This window comes from Calypte anna, chromosome 28 (assembly GCF_003957555.1).
Source record: "Calypte anna isolate BGI_N300 chromosome 28, bCalAnn1_v1.p, whole genome shotgun sequence".
NCBI lineage: Eukaryota > Metazoa > Chordata > Aves > Apodiformes > Trochilidae > Calypte > Calypte anna.
In genome coordinates, this window is record NC_044273.1 from 630,055 (window position 1) to 651,906 (window position 21,852).

The window sequence follows — 21,852 nt, forward strand, 5'->3', positions numbered from 1 at the left end:
TTACATTTCCTTGTTTGACAAGATGAGAGATCCTTCTTTTTTGGCCAGGAAACAAAGTAGTTAAATTATCTTCTGTCTTTTCTTCATTTCCTTCCTCTTTGGATGGCTGGAAAACAAAAGAACAAGCTCCCAAAACTGAACAGACTCGAGGATCCCTCTCGATGAAGAGATCTGAAAAATCTCTTTTTGGCTTAACAGAAAGTCCTTGCAGGTGGCAGCTAAGAACAACATGTGGTTCAGCTGCTGAACTACTGAAACAAACCTTGTTTGAACCCCAAGAACCCCAAAAAAGCCACTGAAGAGCAGGATTACAGTTACCACCTCAGGAACCTCCACACCCCCCTCCTCCTGCAGGCTGCTCACAACCTCACCTTTCACAGCATTCCTCGGTTCCAGCAGGGTTGGGTTCTTTTATTTCTGTAGGAACTTGGGAGAGGAGTCATTCCTGCCCCTGTCTAACACCCAGGCAGAGCAGGTCCTGAAAACCTGCCTGGCACCAAACCCCGGTGCATTTCTCCATTTAGGGCAATGTTTCCCTGCCCTCTTACCCCCAGCCACAGCTGCAGAAAAACTGTGGTGACAAATGCCCAGGTGCAACATTTGTGTGTGAAACCCTGGAGGAAGAACCAGCACTGCTCCAGCTCCCTCTGAGCTAACAGCTCAGACTTGCTCCCAGGGCTGGGGGGGGGAAACCACTTGAAAAAAAAAAATCTTCTTTGTATTTGCCTGGGCTGTTCATTTATACAAAACACACTTCAAAAGTCTGTTTTTCAGAACTCCAGCTGCTCTCCAGACAATCTTGCTTTCAGTTTTCCAACAAAGCCCCTGGCAAAGCTCTGAGCAGAGAGGAGCCTGACAGCCTCCTAGAAATGCAGCAGCAGAGCTGAAGGGTGGATGCAGAGAGGAGCTCAGGCTCATCACCACCAGGACACTCTGGATCAGCACTTCCCACTGAATCACTTTGCTCTCTAGGAACATGGGAAGTCTGTTAGTTCAGTCCCATATTTAATTCAGTCTCATATTTATTCAGTCCCAGTAAAGGAACGTTCACAAAGCCATCCCCTCCACCACACTGCCCATACACACCTGCCCTCTGGATGGGCACGTTGCTGACACCAGACATGAGCTCCAAATTATTCCAAAATACAAATTATTTGGATAATTATTCCAGAAACAACAACGCAAAAATTCCCTGTGACCAATCCCACCCACAGGAAACAGAGGGGGGAAGCAGGCAGGTACTTCCAAACACCCCATCCCACAAAGCAGAACCCTTCTGCTCCAAGGTTTGTTCCTCCCTTTCTAAAACAGGAGGAAATTCAGTTTTTGTGCAGGGATATGAAGCACAGCACGAGGAGAGGAGCCCCACAGGGATGCTGATGGGTGAACACTCCATGCTAGAGTTCAGTCTTTGCAGAGAGGGGCAGCCCCTGGTTCAGCTCTTTCTGAATTCAGCCCATATGGGAAGCTTGAAATGGATTTGGTTTTCCCACTATAGACTCTGTGCCCTTACACTATTTTCAATTTAAACCAGGCAACTGGGAGAAACAAACCCAAAAATAAAGTGCTTGTTCCTAGCTGGGAAGTACACTAAATGCTAAAGGAAAAAAAAAAAAAAAAAAAAAAAAAAAAAACAATTTTAAACAAGCAAAACCAAGTAATGCCTAATAGTTCAAAAGGAAATCATTACACTCAAGTTTCTTCTACCAAGGCATTTCACACAAGTCTAAAAAGGTCTTTACTTGCCAGCAGCACAGACTTCTCTCTGAACAGATCAGGGACATTATTGCAACAGAGTTCAGCAAAAGGCTTCACCAGGGCAGCTTTTCCTGTCAAAAGAGAAACTCCTCCCCACACTGCAGGACCTGGCTCACTGGCTCCTCCACATACAGATGCTCATGAATGGAAGAATTTTGTTCCCTGCCACTTTACTCACCCCCCAGACAAAAGCCTGAAAACCAGCACCAACCCCTGATGCCACATTTGCAATAAAAGTCAACAAAAAACCCCTCAGGAGACCTTGGCTTTCCCCCAGGCAGTTGGGTGGCTCCTGCTGCACTCACCCTGCCCCTCTTCCCAATCAAAATCCCAATAATCCCAGAGCTTTGCTGTGTTTGAAGAGGTTGGAACTGGAACACTCTGGAAGCTTTGAGGGGTCCAGCACCTCCATTTGGCCATGACAGCTGAAGGCACTCAGTAATTCCAGACTCAGCCTTTGGTACCTCCTGTCCCCAGGCACACAGGGGGCACCCATTCTGTCACCCCACAAATCTTCCCAGGTGACAAAGCTGACTCAGTGACCCCAATACCTCTGCAGCCAGATGTCCCAGGTGGACAGCACCACCAGTGCTTTTTCTCAACTTTGCCAAATTTGGCACCTTTTTCCTTTTTTTAAAAGCACTTTCCAACCCAATTCCTCAAACACCAGCTCTGTATGGAAGCAAAATCATCCCAGCCAGAAATCCTGGTTCCGACAGCCAGTCAGACAGCCCTGCCTACACACACACACTCCCAGGATCAAGGGTTTTGCTCTTGCTGCCCACTCAGGCTCAGAGGTTGGAAGATGAAGGAGGAGTTTTGCCTGTTGCCAATTCCCTGCCCCAGAGGTTGTTGGAGGATCACTGCCAGCAGCTGCCAGCCTGTTTCACTTGCTCTGTTCTGCTTTTATGTTTGAAAATGAGGGTCTTGCACCCTCTGGTGACCACCTCACAGTCACTGGCAGAAACCTTTTTATGTAAATGTTGCCTTTTTGTACCCCTTGTACCTCTCAAAGAAATTCCACCCACCATTTCTTCTTTGTATCACCTATGAGACACCCACAAATTCTCATAAAATATCCACAGTGTGCACTTAAAATAGGGAAGAGAAGTAGGGGGAGTCTCCATCATGTCCAGAGGCAACCACATCAACTTACTTGCACCAATACATTGTCCTGGTTCTACCTGGCACTATGTTCCTTAAACCAGGACATACTAAGAAGGCATTCCCCAGATTAGCAAACTCAGATTAACTTTGAAACACCTACAACAACCTCTGAAGGTTTTTCTCCAGCCATCCAGGCCACCCTGGTTAATTGGCCAGAGAGAAACAGAATTAACTGATAACTCTGGAATCTAAAGGCATTCCACACATAAAGTGGAATCCTCTCATTTCTCAGCACCTTTCACTTCAGCAGGTGAAGTCAGGTACAAACTCTTCAGGACAGGGATGAGATTATTTCCAACATATGGAGTCTCCCTCCATAGCCCTCTTCAGCCACTTGAAACAAGCAGCACCACTAAACCAGGGTTATCTGGTCCAGCCCTTCTAACAGGATTCTTTATGTCAGATGCCTCAGCACCCCATCAGTCTGAGACTTAAAACTTTCCAGGGTGGGGGAACCCACTTTTCCTGGGAGACCTTTCCAATGGCTCCCAGTGACAGTGATTTCCTTCTTGACTTCTATAGGAATCTACCAGAATCCTTACACATTTGGATGAGAGAGAAGCACCCAACCCAAAGCAGCAATACCTGTTTCCCCAGCCTTCCCTTGTCTTCAGTTTTCACATCTGTAGATTCATTGAAAATCCTCAGACACTCTTCCATTGGATCCGACTCAAAGTCCAAGTCTTTCTCCAGGATGGAATAATCAATGTCATCAGATGTTGAGGAAGATGAGGGTGACTTTGACAATTTAGAGCGTTTCACTTTCTTTGCTCCTTCCTTTTCACTCTCAGAGGCTGAGTCACAGTCACTGCCATCCGAGTCTGAGCTGACATCAAGCAAGGTGGAGGGCACAGGCTGTCCTTTGTCATCATCATCATCCCCACTCTCATCACCAAACAGGTCAACGTGACTCAAAGTCCTCTGCTTCCGACCCTTCCTTGGATCTCCTTTTCCTGGAGAACTCAGCTTCTCTTTCTTTCGCTCCCGGGGTGGAGTTTTGGTTCCTTTCTCTTTGTTTTTATGACCAGAGGTCTCCTTCCCATTTTTCAAGTCAGCTGCTTTCAGCTTGGAGTCTTTCTTGCTGCTGCCCAGCTTCTCCATACTCAAGCCTTTGATGCCACCCTCACTCTTGCTTTTCCCTGAACTACTGCTGCCAGACTTGGACTTTTCTTTCTTAAGCCCATCTACTTTTTCTGATTTTTGTTTTTCAGGTTTCTTTAAATTCCCATCAGTTTTCACTTTGACACTTTTTTCTTTACAGTTTTTTTCCTCGCTCTTGGATTTTAATTTTTCCTCTTTCTTGAGCACTTTGTCTTTTTCTGTATTTTTACTTTTCTCCTTCTTACCAACCTCACCGAGCCCGGGCGTTTTACTAACATCTGATTTCTTCTTTTTTGTTCTGTCTTTTGAGTCTTTATTTTTATTTTCAATTTCCTGGTCCTTCTTACCAGAGAACAATGTTGCAGCTTTTGCATTCTTGTCTGGTAAGTTTTTGGCAAGATTCTTCTGTGAGCCTGGAAGCTCCTCCATGCCATACGGCGCTGCCGTCTCTTTGCCGTCCCGGGAAGCAAAGCCTTCGGGTTTGGTGCTCTGCTCTTTGTTGGGGAACCCATCATTTGATTCACTTTCAGAACCAGCTTTTGATTGGGAACTGACAGAAGTTGCCTTGTATTCTGTATCAGCCTCATCTTCAGAGGAAGAAAACCTGGCACAGACTTCGTAGTCGTCGAGTACCTCGCAGAGCTTCTTTCGTGAGGGAGAGTAAGATTCCTCATAGCCAGACACCCTTCCTCTCTTCGACCCCTTTGGCTCCTTGTTTGTGCCTTTGCTCAAGAGCCTGGCTGAGTAATTTGAAAGTGGGTCATATTCCAAGTCTGTAGAAGGCTTCGAGTCATCAATCACATATTTATTGTTGGTGACAGTGCTGCTGTATTTTTTATTCTGTACTACAGCCTTGGGAACGTATTCCAGCGAGCTGCCTTTAGACTGAGAAGCATCCAAAGTGTATTTACTTGACTGGCTAGCAGCAGCAAGAGGAGTAGGGTTGTAGTCCGAGTTGTTATTAAAGTTGTAGCTACCTGGATTATATTCTAAGGAGGTAAAGGAATCATTTGGTGTCCCAGCAGCTGACACGGGCGGATTTGCAACGAGCGAGGAAGCCTCTGAAGCACCAACCTCCTTGGTGGTTTCTAGCAGCTCCTCATACTTTTTCTGTTCTCTCTCAACCTCGTTTTTTACTGCCTCAATGGCCTTGTTGACCAGCTCAAGCTCCAAAATACTGGGTGTCACATCTGTAATGTCAGCCAGAGCCCCATCTTCTGCCTCCAGGGAGGGCCTTGGAAGGTCTGGGTTGTAGGGATCGTAGCCTCGCTCTGTAAAAGAGAAAAAAATTATTCCCTGCCAGTAATTTAGGCAAAATTTCCTGTGGAGTAAAGTTTTTTAAAAAGGCCTTTTCAATGTCTGCTCTCATCAAAAGCCAACACTGAAAGCCATTACTAAAAGTCACACTTTTCTCACCATTGAACAGACATTTGGTAGCAAAAGCCACCAGTGATGTTCTCTGGCCTGCAGCAGCTGTGTGGATAGATGAGATGCTACAAAACTACTCCTGGGTCTTAAGGACTAAAGGTCTGTTAACAAAGTGCTTTTATTACTCATGGAAAAGGTCTATAAATTAAGAATTCTTCAGGGCACTAAAGAATAATTACTGTATTAGGACCAAGAGGAGCTGAGTACACACAGAATTATCTGCTTAATTCAATGAAGTGAGCAAGGGAGGGAAGAGGATTCCAGCAGGAAAACTGTGGATTAGGTTTCTCATTTATTGATGCCAATGCCCAAAGCCTCTGAGATTCCTCACAGCTGAGGTTCCTCATGGCAGCTGCAGGAAAAGCCCTCTTATTTTGACTGACTCCTATTAAGGGAAAAACTACAGGTCCCAAGGCAACGTGACCCAACTACACAGAGTGACCTCCAAGACAGGAACATTGAACACCCAGAAACTCCAGTCTGACACTTCTCTTTTCAGAGAACTCCTTTTGTTGGCCTCTCTCCTACAGGCATCTCTAAGGCTACATTTTGACTACAGCTCTTTAGGACACAGCTTTTGGGGAGAGGTGGTCCACCCCATGGAACCACAGGGAAATGCTAAGGGAACACCTACAACTGGAGGGTTGGTGAAAGCTCATCCTGTAACATTCACCTTGAGCAGCTGTCACAAACATAAATGCTCTCCACTTTCCACCACCCCAAACCCTCCCACCCACCTCTCCGATTCCTGGTGAAAAGGAAATGAAAAGAATCCTAAAACCATCAAATCATTTTGGTTGGAAAAGCCCTTTCAGATCATCGGCTGCAACTGTGACCCCAGCACTGCCAAGGACACCCCCCACCCCACGGCCCTCAGCACCACCCCATGGCACTGACCCAGGGGTGCAGAGTGCCCAAAGAAGAGGCAGAATCAAACCTCCTGGAGATCAAAAAGCCTTTGGGTGATGCTCTCAGGCACACGGTGTGATTCTTGGGGTGCCCTACACAGGAGTTGCACTCGATGATCCTGATGGGTCCCTTCCAACCCAGAATATTCTAAAACTTCCTCTTGAAAAGCTGGAATTGATGGGGAGAAAGCCAGCAGCAAGGGTGCCTGCACTGAGCCACTGAGTGGGTCCAGGGCAGCTTTTTGACTCTGAACCCTTCTCAAACCTTCTTTTATCACAGTGTCCCCAGAGGCTGCTGTTCCAGAGGAACTTTTTGTTCTTTGCTACAAGGACAGCAGCAAAACTGGCTTGTCACCATGAGTATGGAAAGGAATAAAATAGTAAATAGAGAGATAAAAGATAGGGCAAAAAACCAAACTCAAACAAGGATGACAGGATTTCTTGTAACAGCCCCAAACGGACACTGTTTGTGGGAGTAATTTCTCCCATTCTCACAAGACTGAGTTTTTAATTTGGTTTGGTTTGCTTGGGGTTTTTTTTCTTTTTTGAGAGGATCCATGAAGGTGCCAGCTGCCTTTGGCAATAAGAACCCAACTAGCAGTTGGTAGAACTTGCCTCCAAGCAAGAATAATAGAGACTGGGTTAAAAAGGAAAAAAAAAAAAAGGCACTAGTTTCATAAAACATTCTTTACCCCCTTGGGTTTGCAAGGTTTTTTTCCAAAGCAATTATCCCCTGACTGAGCAGGGACTCTGGGCAATCCCAGTACGATGTCACCACCTCCCAAGGGACAGTAAGACCAGGACCAGACATGTGGTGAAAAAAAACCCCAAAGTTGATACATTTACACTCACTCCACCTACGGCAAAGTACTTGACAGCCAAGACACAAAGAGCATTTCCAAAAGTGGTGTCTGCTCCTCCTCAGTACAGTGCTGGGGAGAGGAGGGAGCAGGGGCACAGAGCAGACACCCCCTCTCCTGAGCCCCCCCTGAGTGCTGGGTTCAGCTCTGGGGTCTCCAACACAAGAAGGACTTGGAGCTGCTGGAGACTGTCCAGAAGACACCAAGGGTTGGAGCAGCTCTGTCCTGGAGCCAGGATGAGAAATCTGGGGGTGTTCAGGCTGGAGAAGAGAAGGCTGCAATGGGGAGACCTTGGAGCACCTTCCAGTGCCTGAAGGGATCCAGGAAAGCTGGGGAGGGACTTGGGACAAGGGATGAGTGGGAAGGGAAGGATGGGATGAATGGGAATGGTTTCAGACTGGAAGAGGGGAGAGGAAGAAATTCTTTGGTGTGAGGGTGCTGAGCCCCAGGCTGCCCCCAGAAGCTGTGGCTGCCCCATCCCTGGCAGTGTTGAAGGTTGGATGGGGCTTGGAGCACCCTGGGCTGGGGGAGGTGTCCCTGACCATGGCAGGGGTGGCACTGGGGGGGGCTTTGAGGTCCCTTCCCACCCAAACCAGTCTGGGATTCTGCGATTCTATACCCAGAGCCTAGATGGAAAAAGAAACCAGAAAGAACTGCAGGTAAGAAGACAAAACCAAGAATAAACTGAGGTGCAAACAGCAGCATCAAGGCTATTATATACAAACAGATTAATAAAATAGTTAGGTATCAATATTAGCTTATCAGCTGATAAAGAACAGAGAGCCCTTCATAACCACCTCATTTGCCAGCACTGAAACATCAGCTCTGTGGTGGCAGAGCAGATCAGAGCAGAGGAACAGGGAAGGCTGGAGGAGACACCTACTTCCCCCTAACTCAAGATGAAGACCTAAAATTTAGCACAAGCATCACCAGGGAAGAGCTCAAAGCCTGGTGGATTTGCAGGCATAGGTATCAGCTGGCTATAAACAGAGGTGAGAACACAGAGGCTGGAGCTAAAACTTGACAAAATACCAAACACTATCACACCAAAAAAACCCAACTCCAACCACCGAGAAGGCATCTTGTGCAGACAGTAAATGATTTTAAATATATCAGGATCCAGAGAAAGCAGAAGACAACCTCACCACAGCCCTGCTGCCTGGCTCTCAGCTGCTCAGCTCCAGCACAGAACTAATTTGCACATTTTCTTTCAATGAGATGAGCAGATGTAAAAATCCATTGTAACCTGTGAGAATGCCAGCAGGCTCTGAGCTCCTCTCATGAAAGAGCTCTTTTGTGGGCAGGCAGGAGGCCTGATGGATTACCCAAGAGATGCTGATCAAAGGCTGCCTTTTCCATGAAAAACTCCTGGGTAAGTGGGCTCCACCAGAGCCATCAGGACTGTCACCTTTGGCCAGGATGCATTTGCAGGTAATGTAGTGGAAGCATGAGCAGATGGGCATTTATTTATATTTATATATAAATATATATAGACACACATGTGCTTGTATATTTAGATCCCTACACATACACACACCTGTGTTTGTGTACATATATATATATATATATATATGGAGAGCCATATACACAAAAGTCCCCAAAGTCAGATAAATTAACTGTGCTACCTACAACCTGGATACCTTTTTGGGTGCTTAATTATACCCCAAGGAAGTCAGGGAAGAATTTCTGAGCCATTTAGCCCTGTACCAGAGAGGCAGACACCCAGCTACACCACACTCCCTTCTCATGACCTGGACACAAGATTCAAAGGAGTCACAGAAACCCAGATTGGGTTGGATGGGAAGGGACCTTAAAGCCCCCTCAGTGCCCCCCCTGCATGTGCAGGGACCCCTCTCACCAGCCCAGGGTGCTCCAAGCCCCATCCAACTTTCACAGGGGGCTCAGCACCCTCACCCCAAAGAATTTCTTCCTAATACCTCACCTAAATCTCCCCCTCTTCCAGTTTAAAGCCATCACCCCCTGTCCCATCCCTCCAGGCCCTTGCCAAAAGTCCCTCCCCAGCTTTCTTGTAAGCCCCCCCTCAGCCTGAAGTCATCTCCAGATTTTGCATTTACTCCTCTCAATTTCCATCTCAGAGTGGTCAGGAGAGGTGAACGACACCAGGTTTGCTCCTCTGCCATGCAAGAGGTCTGCAGAGTTTTCTGCTGTAGGAAAACGAGGAAGTGAGGCAGTGAAATAACTCTTTTTGGAGAGATGCTGCATGGAGAGCCTGCACTTTCCTCTGAGAATCACAAGATAATGAGAGCTGAGCTGAGAACTCCCAACAGAACTGTGAACTGAGCTGCTGCCAGGGCACTCTTTAAAATCCAAACTGTTTTCCCCAATTAATCTCCCTCAGCCATATGAAACAAACCTTCTGAGCTACCAAAGGGTGAGTTAACATCAACACAGCACAAAACAAGTGATGAGGAGTTCACACAGGACCTCAGCAAACTCCTGCAGAATGCATCAGACTGAGCCATGCCTGCAGCAGACCTTTCAGCACAGAGCATGCAGAAACATTAAACAAAATTCTTCCCCCAAACCCAAGGTTTATTGTTTGGGTTTTTTTCTTTCCCTGGTTAAAGTCTTGTTGGCTCTGGGGAACGAGGCCTCAGCTCTGAGGTGGAGCTGGGTGATTACAGAGCTCTCCACTGGTCCTTCTTGTTCCTGCAAGAGGAGAAGGCTGACATTAAATGAGTAATGGGAGTGCAAGGTCACCTCTTTGATGTCAAAACTTATTTTGCAGTGAATCATTCCGGAGAAAAAGATGTCTTTTTCTCAAGGACCCTAGCAGAAAACTTACTTCAGATGCTTTAAACAGAAAATAACCCCACGGATGGAGGAGGAGTACTGGTGACTGCAAACCTGCAGGGTTGAGCTCCTGTGCCCAGGTGGGACATGGGTGACAACTGCCTCTCCTTCTGCTGTGCCCTTCCCTAAGAAGCAGCAGCAGCTGCTGCTAAACAAAAGGGAGGCAAAAATTAGGAATTTTCATCTTCAGGGCAGTTAGGAACTCAAAACAGAAAGGGGTTTTGCTGGCCAAGCAGAGGCCAAAAGAGGGCAAATGCTTTTGAGAGCCACCCTTCCTCCTGGGGCACCTGGAGCTGGCAACAAAAGGTGCTTTCATCAGGAGATGGGGAAGGTGAAAGCTCTTTGGAGGGGGGTGGAAAAAAAAAAAAGAAAAAAAAAAAAGGCACTTTTATGTTAACGTCATCAGAAGAGCTTTGTTAGTTTAACAGCTTGCCTGTGTTTGCAGTGCCAGTGCTTAGCAAATGGACAACCCTTGTGATTACAGAAAAATTATCACCATTGGAAAATTATTTTCAGCTTTTCACTCAATGCTTCACAGAAGAGGCAGTGGTTTCTCAAGAACAAAATGTTTTCAAAAAGGTTTTACCAGCAGGATGAGTTTTGCTGCTCTTCAGAATTAAACAGTGCAAAAGAAATGGCAGCTTTTGGCACAGACCTCATTTGTGAGCACCCAAAAGCAAATTTCCAACAATTAATTTAACAAGAATATCCACCCACTTGGAAATAATTAACACTTAGATTTAAAATAGTACATTTCAAATCATTATCTAGAGCAAATGGGTTAGGAGGGCAGGTAAGAAGAGTTAAGAGTAATGTTTCTTCAATGTTAAATGCAACCCTAGTCCTAATATTTTTTTTTCTAGTTTTCTTTTTAAATAGTAAATTTAATTATTAAAATTAAGGAATAAAAGCACAGATAACCTTGTGCTGCTTTAAGAGCATCAAGGGAGCAAAGTTTGAGGTATTACAGCCAGTCCAGTCCTCTCACTATGCCCCCAGTTCCTCCACAAGAGGCATTTGGTGCCAGTGTCATCTGCACAGTGTCATTTCTTGAGTGGAAAAAAAGCAGAAATAAAAGCATAAACAAAAAAAGAAAGCAAGCCTTAGATTAGCAAGACTAAAACCAAGTTTGGGCAGTCCCCCCATGGTATTTTTAAGGCTGCTGAACTTCAGGACCTGGTTTCACCAGATGCTGTCAGCCCCACCAGAACTGTCCCAGTGCAGATGCTGAGCTGGGGAATCACCAGAGCTGTCACCAGCAGCACAGGGAGGGGTGGTGACACCCCAGGGGACACCAGCAGACTGACATCCCCCTCCTAGAACCCACGAGGCATTTTCCCAGCTCAGCCACCCCAGATTGCTGACAAGCTGTGGCCCCAGGAGCCATGGACCTGCCCAGCAAGGGCCCAGCTCCAACATGGGCCAAGCTGGGAGTGTTATCAGGGAACAACTCACCTGGGCAGGCACTCACTGAGAGAGGAGCTTTGGGCACACCTTGCTTTGGTAGAGAAAACACCACTTTGAGCAGTTTTGCCAGTGGAGCAGCAGAAGCAGCGTGGAGAAGGTCCTCAAGCCTCCTAACTATGGCAGCTTCACCTCCTGAGAGCCTCACAGCCAGCCCTGTCACTGCTTCCCCACAACACCACTCACATCTGGAGATGCAAAAGGCAGAACAAGGCAGTCTGTCCCACACAAGGACCCTCTCTGACACTCCTCTGACACCACAAGGATCTCCAGTCCCACCTGCTCTGGTGCTGCAGCAACACTGGGAGGCAAAGAGCAACCGAGCTGGGTCAAGATGGGTGATAAACCACAGAATCCCAGAATCATCCAGGTTGGAAAGGAGCTCTGGGATCAGCAACTCCAACCCTTGATCCACTCCCCCCGTGGTTCCCAGCCCATGGCACTCAGTGCCACATTCAGTCTCCTCTTAAAAACCTCCAGGGATGGAGAATCCACCTCTTCCTGGGCAGCCCATCCCAATGCCTGAGCACCCCCTCTGCAAAGAATCTTTTCCCAATATCCAACCTAAACCTCCCCTGGCAGAGCTTCAGCCCATGGCCTCTTGTCTGACTGATGGAGCAGAGCCCAACCCCCCCCTGGCTCCAACCTCCTTTCAGGGAGTTGGAGAGAGTGATGAGGTCTCCCCTGAGCCTCCTCTTCTCCAGCCTCAACACCCCCAGCTCCCTCAGCCTCTCCTCATAGGGTCTGTGCTCCAGTCCCTTCACCAGCCCAGTTGCCTCCTTTGGACCTGCTCCAGCACCTCAATCTCCTTCCTGAACTGAGGGGCCCAGAACTGGACACAGGACTCGAGGTGTGGCCTCACCAGGGCTGAGCACAGGGGCAGAATTTTCCTCAAGGAAACCAGACCACTGCCCCATTTCTCCCATAACCTGGGAAAGGACATCAGCTTTGCCAGGACAGGGGCAGAAAGCAAAGGTTGGCACCCAAAACACCCCAACTCTCCCCAGCCTGGAAGGGTCTCACCGTTTTACAATCGATGATACCTTAATCTGGATACTCAATGTTTTGGGGTTTTTGGGGGTTTTTTTTGAGATCTTTTCATTCCCTCTCTCATTTTAGCTTTCAAGTTATTCTTCAATATAGAAGAAAAGTTGAAACTCTGTTTGGGAAAAAAAAAATAAACAGAGGCTTCCTTTTTTTCTGTTTCTGAGAAAAAAGACAGAATAGAAAACACTGCCACATCTCCTGTGGAAGTGCAAGGATCTACTCCACAACTTAATTAGTAGAGCAAGTCTTATTTTCAAAGAAGCAGAAGAAAAAAAAAAAAATATTTCAAATACTCAGGTGTCTTTTCTATTTAACTCCACCTTGACAACTCTGACCAGCATGGCCACAAGCAGTAACACTGCTCCTTACACACCAGTCCCTTAATTTCCCAGCCTTTCCCTTGCTCAAGATAAGTAATCTCCTCAACATCTGCTTTATTTCTTTTACTATTTTGTGTGAAGAATTCCCATTTAAGAGAAAAATAACCCAGAACTATGAAAGTACAGCCACAATTGGGCACTTTAAAAAAAAAAAGCTAAAGGAAAGCCCCTCTGAAGTTACATTTAAAAGCTTCAGGTGTGACTTCTGAAGGGCTAAAACTTAAACTGGTTTTAAAACCTGTCTGGCTGTACTTAACTCAAAAGCTGAAATTAATGCTGTGCAGCTCCTTCTGGAGTCAGACACCTGCAGCTCCTCAGAGTCCTTCCAGCAGCCATCCCCACACCCTCCCCATGCTCAGCACGGATCCTCTCTTTAATAAAAAGGGGAGAAATGAAAATCCTGGTGCAAGGAAACCTCCAGAGCCAAGCTGAGGCTTTTTTGCATAGATTTCAGAGGCAGATGCAACCCTGAGGAGCAGATCTCAGGTTAAATGAATGCTCACCAGGTGAAAGCCTCTCTGGAGATGGCATTTCTCTGCCAGCCTCTCCTTCCCATACTGCAACCCACGGAGGTAAAAAAAAAAACCCACAGCAATTCCAAAACTTCAAAGAATTACCTGAGCTCCCCGCGGTTAATAAATATTGCAGATATTTGTTCATGCTGTACTTGAGGCTTTTAATACCTGCTTGGTAGAGCTGAGACACTCCGGGAAAGGCTCAGACACAACCCCCTGCCCAGGTGCTGACTCAGCACTTTCTGGGCTGCTCAGATAATTGGGGCAGCACTGACCCAACCCCAAGTCCCGCCCTCACTGACTCCCAACTCGGGTTGGGTTTTACTCCTGTGGCCCCAGGGGTTTGGGGATTCTTTGCTCCTCTCCTACAACTCCTGTGATCTGGGGGAATTTTCCACTCTGACACCCACCTGGCTTGTGGCTCCGTTTGAGGAGCACGACTTGGGCAAAGGGAAAAAGATCCCAAAAGGATCACTCCCCATGCCCAACCTCATCCTGCAGCCCATGCTCAGTTCCAGGGGAAGGAGGGGAAGTCCTGGTCCTGCTGCAGCCCAGCCCTGTGGCTTCTCCAGCATTCCCTGCCCAGCACAGGGAAAGTGGTCTGGGAAACCCTGGGGGAGCCAGACTGTGCTTTTCAGTTCCCTGTTGGTAACATAGCACTGCAGTGTTTGACCAGAGGGAAAAAATCAGTATTTAAACATCAGGGAAGGTATTCCACCCTGGAGAGAGGAATCCTGGAAGAGCAAAGGGCTCCTGTGCTGGGCAGAGGGGACCCTGCCAGCTCGCTGCAGCTCCAGCCTTCAGCATCCTTCTGCCTCAAGAGAAATTTGCTCCCACCTCCTCCTGCTTCTCTCCCAGGTCTGTAACCAGAGCAAGGCAGAGCTCTGGGCATTTCCCCCCCAGCTGCATTACCACTGGGTGGAAGACCAAAAATGAGGAGGGCCCTGTCAGCCCAGCCTGCAATCCTGACACCCAAAGATGCTGCAACCCCCAGGAAAACTGCTACATCTGAGCTCAGTGACAAGAAATCCCCAATCCCTGGAGAGCCACAGCATGGATTTACATGGGAAAACACCTTCTGACCTGACCATCACCTGGCTTTTCTGTTCTTCATTTCAAAACTCAAGTTATAAACACATCCACCTGCAACACTGGAGTGATTGCTGTCCTGAACACACATGTGGAGGGAAAAAAGGAAACAAAAAAAAAAGCAGCCTTAGCAATGTCCCCCCCACACAGTTCCTGAACCACCTGATTTCTGTTCTTGGTGGAGAAACACCAAGGGCAGGTCAGAAGTTTCCACTTCTCTTTGTTCCATTTCCCTGTTGAAAAGAAGGTAAAAAAAGCTCTTTCCTACAAGATCTTGTACAACATCAACTGCAGGAAAGAGAAGACACCTGTGAAGACCTTTTTACATCCTTTCTACACATGGTGTGAACCTGCAGTGGAATATGAGCAATGCACAGGCAACCCAGGCAGCTCAGAGGCTGCTGCCACCAAACACCCTGCCCCCAACCCTGGGCTGTGTGAGGAACCTGAGCAGTGGAGAAAACCCACCCTTGATCCTACAGTGACACATTGGGTTGGGTTTCAACATTTAAAGAACATTTAATTTTTATTGCCAACCCCATGTTGCAGAGTGTTCCCTCTCCAAGTCACAGCCACCCCCTGGGGTTGCTTTTTGGCTGAAGCCTTTGAAGCAGGGAGAGGTGAAGATGTCCTGTCCCTTCCTGCATCAGGGACAGGACCAACAGAGTCCAGGCTGGGGGAATAAAAGCCCAAGGATTTCTCCACACCTGACCTGGGTCAACAGGAGCCAAAGAGTGCTAGAGCAGCTTTGTTGTGGGCTGGGTAGGACAAATCACACAGAGGTGAGGAACTCCATCACTGGATGGTACCACAGGAACCCACCCAGGCACCTTCCAACCCAGAGCTGACCTGGAGAGGCTCAGCCCTCCAAAGAGAAAATCCCCACAGCAAGAAAACCACTTCACAAGCTTGGGAACCACACCAGGAAACTGCTGAGCTCTGTCAGAACACATCACTGGGATCAGGTATTTCAAGGCAAGGTGCTGAGAGCTTTGCTCTCCCCATCTCACACCAACCCAAAGGGAACTCAGACCTCCAGACTTGGCTCCAGCTTCCTACTCTGGGTTCAAAACCTGACAGCCACTATCAAACCCAGCAAACCACAGAGCTTTCCTCAAGGTATTTATGAGGAGATGTATTACACTTCTTTGATGTCTTCCACCATACTCAGGGCCTAGACATTAGAGACAGTCCCATTTTCCTCCTCTACAGCTCCTGCAGAAACACTTTTAGGGCTGAAGGCAGTTTCTTCCCTCCCACTTACACAGAACACTTTCAGAGCACTTCACACACATTCAATAAGCTTTTTGTCCTGCTCCAGAGCAGGTTGGTTTTAGCCATTTTATAGATGGAAAAAGCACTTGAGCCAAATCAGGGTTAGAATTCACCATCCCCAGACCCCCAGTCCTGCTCAGGCTCACATCCCAGTTCTCAGCCCACCAACACTGCCATGGGAACCCCACCCTGGGGCCCTGCCACCCCTCCAGCACCTTCCTCAGCTTTCAGCCAGCCCTGAATTTCCACCCAAGCCTCCAGGAAGCCTCCCCCTTCCCACACAGGCAGCCTCACTGCAACAGATCCCCCCCCTCAAGGAGATGGACACATTTCAGAACCCAGCTCAAACGTGCTCTCCAGACCAGTCACCTCCTCACCTGACCAGTTTGTATTTACTGAGCTGCCTCCAGAGGGAGAGAAAAGGGAACATCTTCTGCATGCAGACAGCAGATGGGGGGGAAATTCCATCCTCCTGCTGACCTCCCTATGGGGATGGAGGCCTCTTCATCACTGTCTCCCACTGGCTGGGACTGTAAGAGCACTGTATGAAAAATCAGGATCATCTATTACAGCCTCCTGTGCTCCTCAGGAATGGTGGGGAGGACAAAGAAAAGGGGAACAGGGCAATGTCCCACTGATTCCTTTTTTCCTCTCCTCTGCTTGGCACCTGTCCACAGCCTCCTCCCACCAAGACCTGGCAAGGTTCACTCCTCAGTTTTCAAAAGCTCCTTTCAAGGCTACACAAGAGTTTCAGGGTTAGCACCAGTCCTGCAGTGATCCTCAAACATCAAAGTCAACATCAACCTTGAATCAATATGTTTAGCAGGCTGGTTCTTCAGATGTTATCCTTTTCTCTAGGCTCTGCACACAGATCTGCACTGTACAGATACCTGCCTGCTTTGGCAAAAAAAATATATGCTTTTAAAGCTTATTTATCAAGTGATTAAATAGGTCAAATATGCTGAAGTGCACTGTTACAGGGCTGCCTGAGAACAAGCCAGGCTGTTTCACTGACAGGGAGCAACTTCTCTTGGATCCAGAACTTCCTTTCAAGAAGATGGTTGCCTGGTCACCAGCTGAACCACTACACCCTCTAGTGTAAATCTGAAACACAATTCCAGGGCTGGAAAAGCTTCAGACAGGCAGAGGAAGACACTTCATTCAGCCTGACCCCTTCAGATGGAGCAAAGCCACAGCACTGCTTGCAAAATAACTGTAACTGCAATCCTCAGGAACCTCACCCAAGCCCATCACAGTCCTCACCACCACACCACCTCCTGCTTCATCCCCAGTTTTCCATTTCTCCATCAAAATCAGCACAGAAAAAAAGGGCTGCAGGCCAGCACTAAGCTGAGGCAGTGTTTACAGCTCCCTACAGCTCTTGGACAGCAAGAGTTTGGGCAGGGAGCATGCTGGAAGTTAAACCTTACAATCCCAGTTCTTTCACGAGTGGCAGACACAAGAAAACCAGACCCAGAGATTCTCAAAGAGCCACAACACAGTAAATAAACTGCTCCCACTCCCCAAAACACAAGGTGGGTTGGGTTGGTTTTTTCTTCATTTGGGTCACTAACACACCCAAGGCACTGGGGAACTTTCTTGCCACTCACACTCAGCTCTTACAGGGACATTTTTAAGCCAGAAGCTGCACAAGTCTTCCAGGTGCCCCAGGAGCTTTTACTAAAACCCAGCCTTCACTTCCCTGCTTTGAAAACCAAAACCAGCAACAGGTTTTATTTAGCACAGCAGCACCTGCTTCAGGTGGCAGACCCAAAGGTGCAAATCTAGTTCCAGAGCTGACACTCCATTGAGATGTTCAAAGAAAAAGGGGAATAATCCACTGGAATTCAATGTCACACACCCAGAGTACCATCCTGAAGGGCTTTAGGGAGCTTTTCAAATTCAAACGAATGAAAAAGAGGCAAAATATTTTGTCTTTCTAACGTGGTATCTGCCCATGATTGTGCTGCTGTCATTTTAAGCTAAGCCACAGTCGTGGCAAGATGACCTGGTAACCAGGAGACAGGGAAAGCTGAGCATCTTCCAAACTTGGGAATAACCCAAGCACAGAAAAACACAAGTTCTGCTTTATTTTCACTATTTCTGCTTCAAGTTTTGAGAGACCATACCTACTGGCAAGTACACCTAACTGAGATAAAGCTTTGAGAAAACAAAAGCAAGCAGCTTTCCAGGAAGTTTTTTCTCTCCAAAAAACCCCAAGCAGACCAGCAAATAACATCAGCAGAACGACCAGAGCTGCTGAAAGGAGGGTAAAACAAGAGGTCTCCAGCTTTTCTGCAATAAATCTTCCTTTGGCACAACAGCCAGCACTCCTGCCTCACGGGGAGGGACCCCAGCTCCTGGCAGCCCCCCCATAACCTGGGCTGGAAAACTCCTCCCCTGCAGCTCCCCAAACCTGGGCACCTCCTGAGGGGATGGGACAGCACGGCAACTCTCCGGAGCTTTGACAAGACTGAGCCGCAGGACAAAGGGAGCTTCCCCAGGGAGCTTCCCTGCCCGCCCGGAGCACCGGGACACTGCGGGGAGCGGCTCCACACCCCCCCGTGTCAGAGGGGGGGATCCCCCCGAGGAGCAGACACCCATCAAAGGCTCTGTGTCCCCCAGGGCAGCACAAAAAACCCTTCAGACCCTTTGGGAGCCACAAGAGGTGATGAGCAAAGGCCCAGAGGCCGCACAGAGCTGAGCAGACACCGGGTCCATCCCCCCCCCCCCGGAGCCCCAGAACCCGGGGGGGATTCAGAGGGGTCGGAAGCAGCTCCAGGCGCTTCAGGACGGGCGGGGATGAGGAGGAGGCAGGGCAGGGCCTGTGCCTGGCAGGGGGAGCCCGGGATGCTACGGGGGGGCAGAGCCGAGAGCGGGGAATGGGCAGAGCCCGGGGCCGGGGGGGGGGAGAGGCGGGGAAGGGGAAGGAGGTGCCGGGGCCGTACCTGCGCCATGACCGAGCGCGAACCCCGCGCCGGTACCGCCGGAGGCTCCGCACCGCGCCGCAAACACCGGGGGGTGGCGGAAGTGGCAGTAGGGCCGGCGGCAGGGAGGGGCCCCGCCCGGGCCCCCGGAGCTGAGGAACGGGCAATCGATGCCGCGGAAATAGCCGGTGGATCTCAGCATCCCGCTGGCTGCGGGGCGGGGAGCGGGGCCGGGGCCGGAGAGGGCGGAGGAGAAGAGGAAGAAGAGGAGGAGCTGGAGGAGGAGGAAGCGCGGGCGGCGGTGACGCTCCCGCCTCACACCCCCGGCACCGGCCCCGCCGCCATCTCGGAAACGCCAGGCCCGGCGGCGAGGACCCCGCGAAGCCGCTGCCCTCACAGGGCTGCCCGCGGCGCGCCTGAACCGGGCGGGAACGGGGGCGGGAACGGGGGCGGGAACGGGGGCGGGAACGGGAACGGGGGCGGGAACGGGGGCGGGAACGGGGGCGGGCACTGGCGGTTGTAGGGGGGTGTCGGGGGTGGCTCGGTTCAGCTTCCCCTCACCCCTTCGCCGTGCCCGGGGCTGGAGGCTGCGGCGGTCCCGGGGGTCGGTGCCCCTCAGTCCCTCCCCCAGCCCCCTCCCGGTTCGGAGGAGATGGGTCCGGGAGAGCCCCCGGGTTCCGCAGGGTGCAGGAGGCTGCAGTGTCCGCTGCCTCCGAACGCGGATCCTCCAACCCCGGAACGGAACGGAACCGAACAGAGCAGAACTGAACCTAACAGAGCAGAACTGAACCGAACAGAATAGAATAGAATAGAATAGAATAGAATAGAATAGAATAGAATAGAATAGAATAGAATAGAATAGAATAGAATAGAATAGAATAGAATAGAATAGAATAGAATAGAATAGAACCCAACAGAACAGAACTGAACAGAGCTGGGCCCAACAGAACAGAGCAGAACAGAACCGAACAGAACTGAACTGAACAGAACTGAACCCAACAGAACAGAACTGAACCGAACAGAACTGAGCAGAGCAGAACAGAACAGCACAGGACAGAACAGAACCGAACATCAATCGGGTTTTAGCAGAGGGGCCCGAGGCAGGAGTCCCTCAGCCAGGCCCATGCAGAGCAGGGATCTCAGTCCGTGTCCCCCCGTGTTCAGTTCAGCTGGGGAAACTGAGGCAGGCGGGAACCAGCATGGGGGGAGTCAGTGCCCGAGCAGGGATCCTGGGGGATTTCCAGCAGGTGAGGGGGGTCCCAAGCTCCTGGGAATCCCCTGGCACTTCCCCTACATGGAGGTTTCAGCTGAGGCTGTGTTGGGGAGGGGTGAGCGACCAAAAGAATTCCCACCAGTTGGAAGCAGGAGCTCCATCCCAGGGAACAGGGATGATCCGGGAAAAGCTCATCAGCTGTGGGGGATGGAGAGAGGGTGGGAAGCACCGGGCAGCACAGAGAAGGGGGCCCAAGGAGGAGCCATCCCCAGGGAAGGCCAAGGGCAAGGTGACAGAAGTCATGTTTCATTTCAAGAACAGAACAAAAAAATAAACCCCAGACCACTTTATTTCCAAGATGATTGCTGCCTCCTCCCTGCCCACTGCTCCCAGCATCCCAGCAGAACCCAGGAGCTGAGGACATGGGGAGAGGAACCCACCCCCCCATCTGCCCAAGGGGAAAAGGGAGGTGAGCCCAGCACTGCCCGGGTTTGGGGACAAGCAGCTGGGAACCCCTGAATAATGGGAAAAAAGCTTTTAAAAAGCAGGAAGCACCCACAGACCGAGAGCCTTCCCCTGACACAAGGTGCTTTGCAAGGAGGGTTCACACTGAGCATCCCACCCCCCCCCAGCCAGGTCCCTGCCTCCTCTCACTGCTGGAAAAACACATTATCCCATCCCAAAGCAAGAGGAAGCGTTTTTATTTTTATGATGTAGATAAATCTGTTTTATGTAACTTCAGGTGGAGTGGAGATGACCCCATGGAAAGACCAGAGGCACAGACACATGATTTCACTTTGTAATTCCTTCCTCATGCTTACTTGGCTGACAAAATACTATAAAATAATATAAAATATATTTATAAATACTATAAAAGAATATAAAATACATAATATAAATCAAGCCACCCATTTCTGTGCAGCCCTGGAGAAAAAACTTCTCTAAGGTGATTCAGGAAGTTGTGCTTCTTCCCCACATGGGAACTGGAATCCTCAGATACTGGGATGCCCACTCAGCTCCCAGTTGGCAGCACTGGGTGAGGTCCTCGGGGTCCCTGCAGACACTGAGGGGGCTCCTCTGAGAACAAGGACCCCCAAATTCACCCATCCTGCTGGCTCTGAGCCTGCTCCCCCCAGTTCAACACCAGGCACTTGAACCTCTCCCCACAGCCTCCCAGGTCAACATCTCCCCCTCCAGAAGTCTCTGGACCCCCTCTGTGGAGGAACGAGGGGATTTTTCCAGCCCAGGACCCCCCAGCTGAAGCTGACCCTTCCCTCCCAGCCCTGTTCACATCCAAATATCCCCATTTAAGGGAGGGACAAGAGGACAGGCTGTGGGCACACGGTTGTCACAGCACCTTGGGTCCCCGTGTGGGGTTTTGACACTTTTCTCCCCGGTGAGAGCCAGGCCAGGGGGATGCCATCCTATTTGGGGAGGGTCCCCAAAACCTTCCCCCCACCCATCAGCCCAGGGCCCAGCTGCAAGAGAAGCAGGGCCCTGCCTCACCCCCTGAGAAACCACCCAGGTGAAACAGAGATGTTTAAATTTTATATTTTTTTTTAAGAAAAGAACCCTCCCAGGCAAGAAGAGCAGCTGGGGTGCTCAGGGAACAGGAGCCTCCCCCCTCCCTCTGCTCCCTGCTTCTTCCTTTGCATCCCGAGGCTCCTCCTGGGCCAAGTTCCTTCTCCCCACACTGGGAACTTTTCCCTGCATCCACACAGGATCTTTACTCTGGTCCCAGCACTTCCCTGGCTCCAGGCACCAGCCAGGGGTTTGGGAAACTGGAGAAAGCAGGAGGAGGAGAAAAGGGGCTTGGCCAGAGCTGTGGGGACCTCCCACGGGGCTGTCCCCTCCCCGGGCTGTGGGATGCGTGGGTTGATGTCCATCCCAGTGTCTCCAGTACCCC

The 21,852-nt window shown here is 49.7% G+C and overlaps 1 protein-coding gene across 1 annotated transcript in view; it reads right to left on the reverse strand.

The window, feature by feature from the left end:
• REXO1 (RNA exonuclease 1 homolog) overlaps positions 1-19,123 on the reverse strand; it is a 41,794-nt gene extending 22,671 nt beyond the window's left edge. Inside the window, exons 1-3 of the mRNA XM_030466374.1 lie at positions 18,755-19,123; positions 3,511-5,297; positions 5-106 (exon numbers count right to left, since the gene is read on the reverse strand). Of these exons, the coding sequence (XP_030322234.1) occupies positions 5-106; positions 3,511-5,297; positions 18,755-18,935 (2,070 nt within the window). The 5' untranslated portion in view covers positions 18,936-19,123. The remainder of the gene's footprint in view (positions 1-4; positions 107-3,510; positions 5,298-18,754) is intronic.
• Between the last annotated feature and the right edge of the window lie 2,729 nt (positions 19,124-21,852).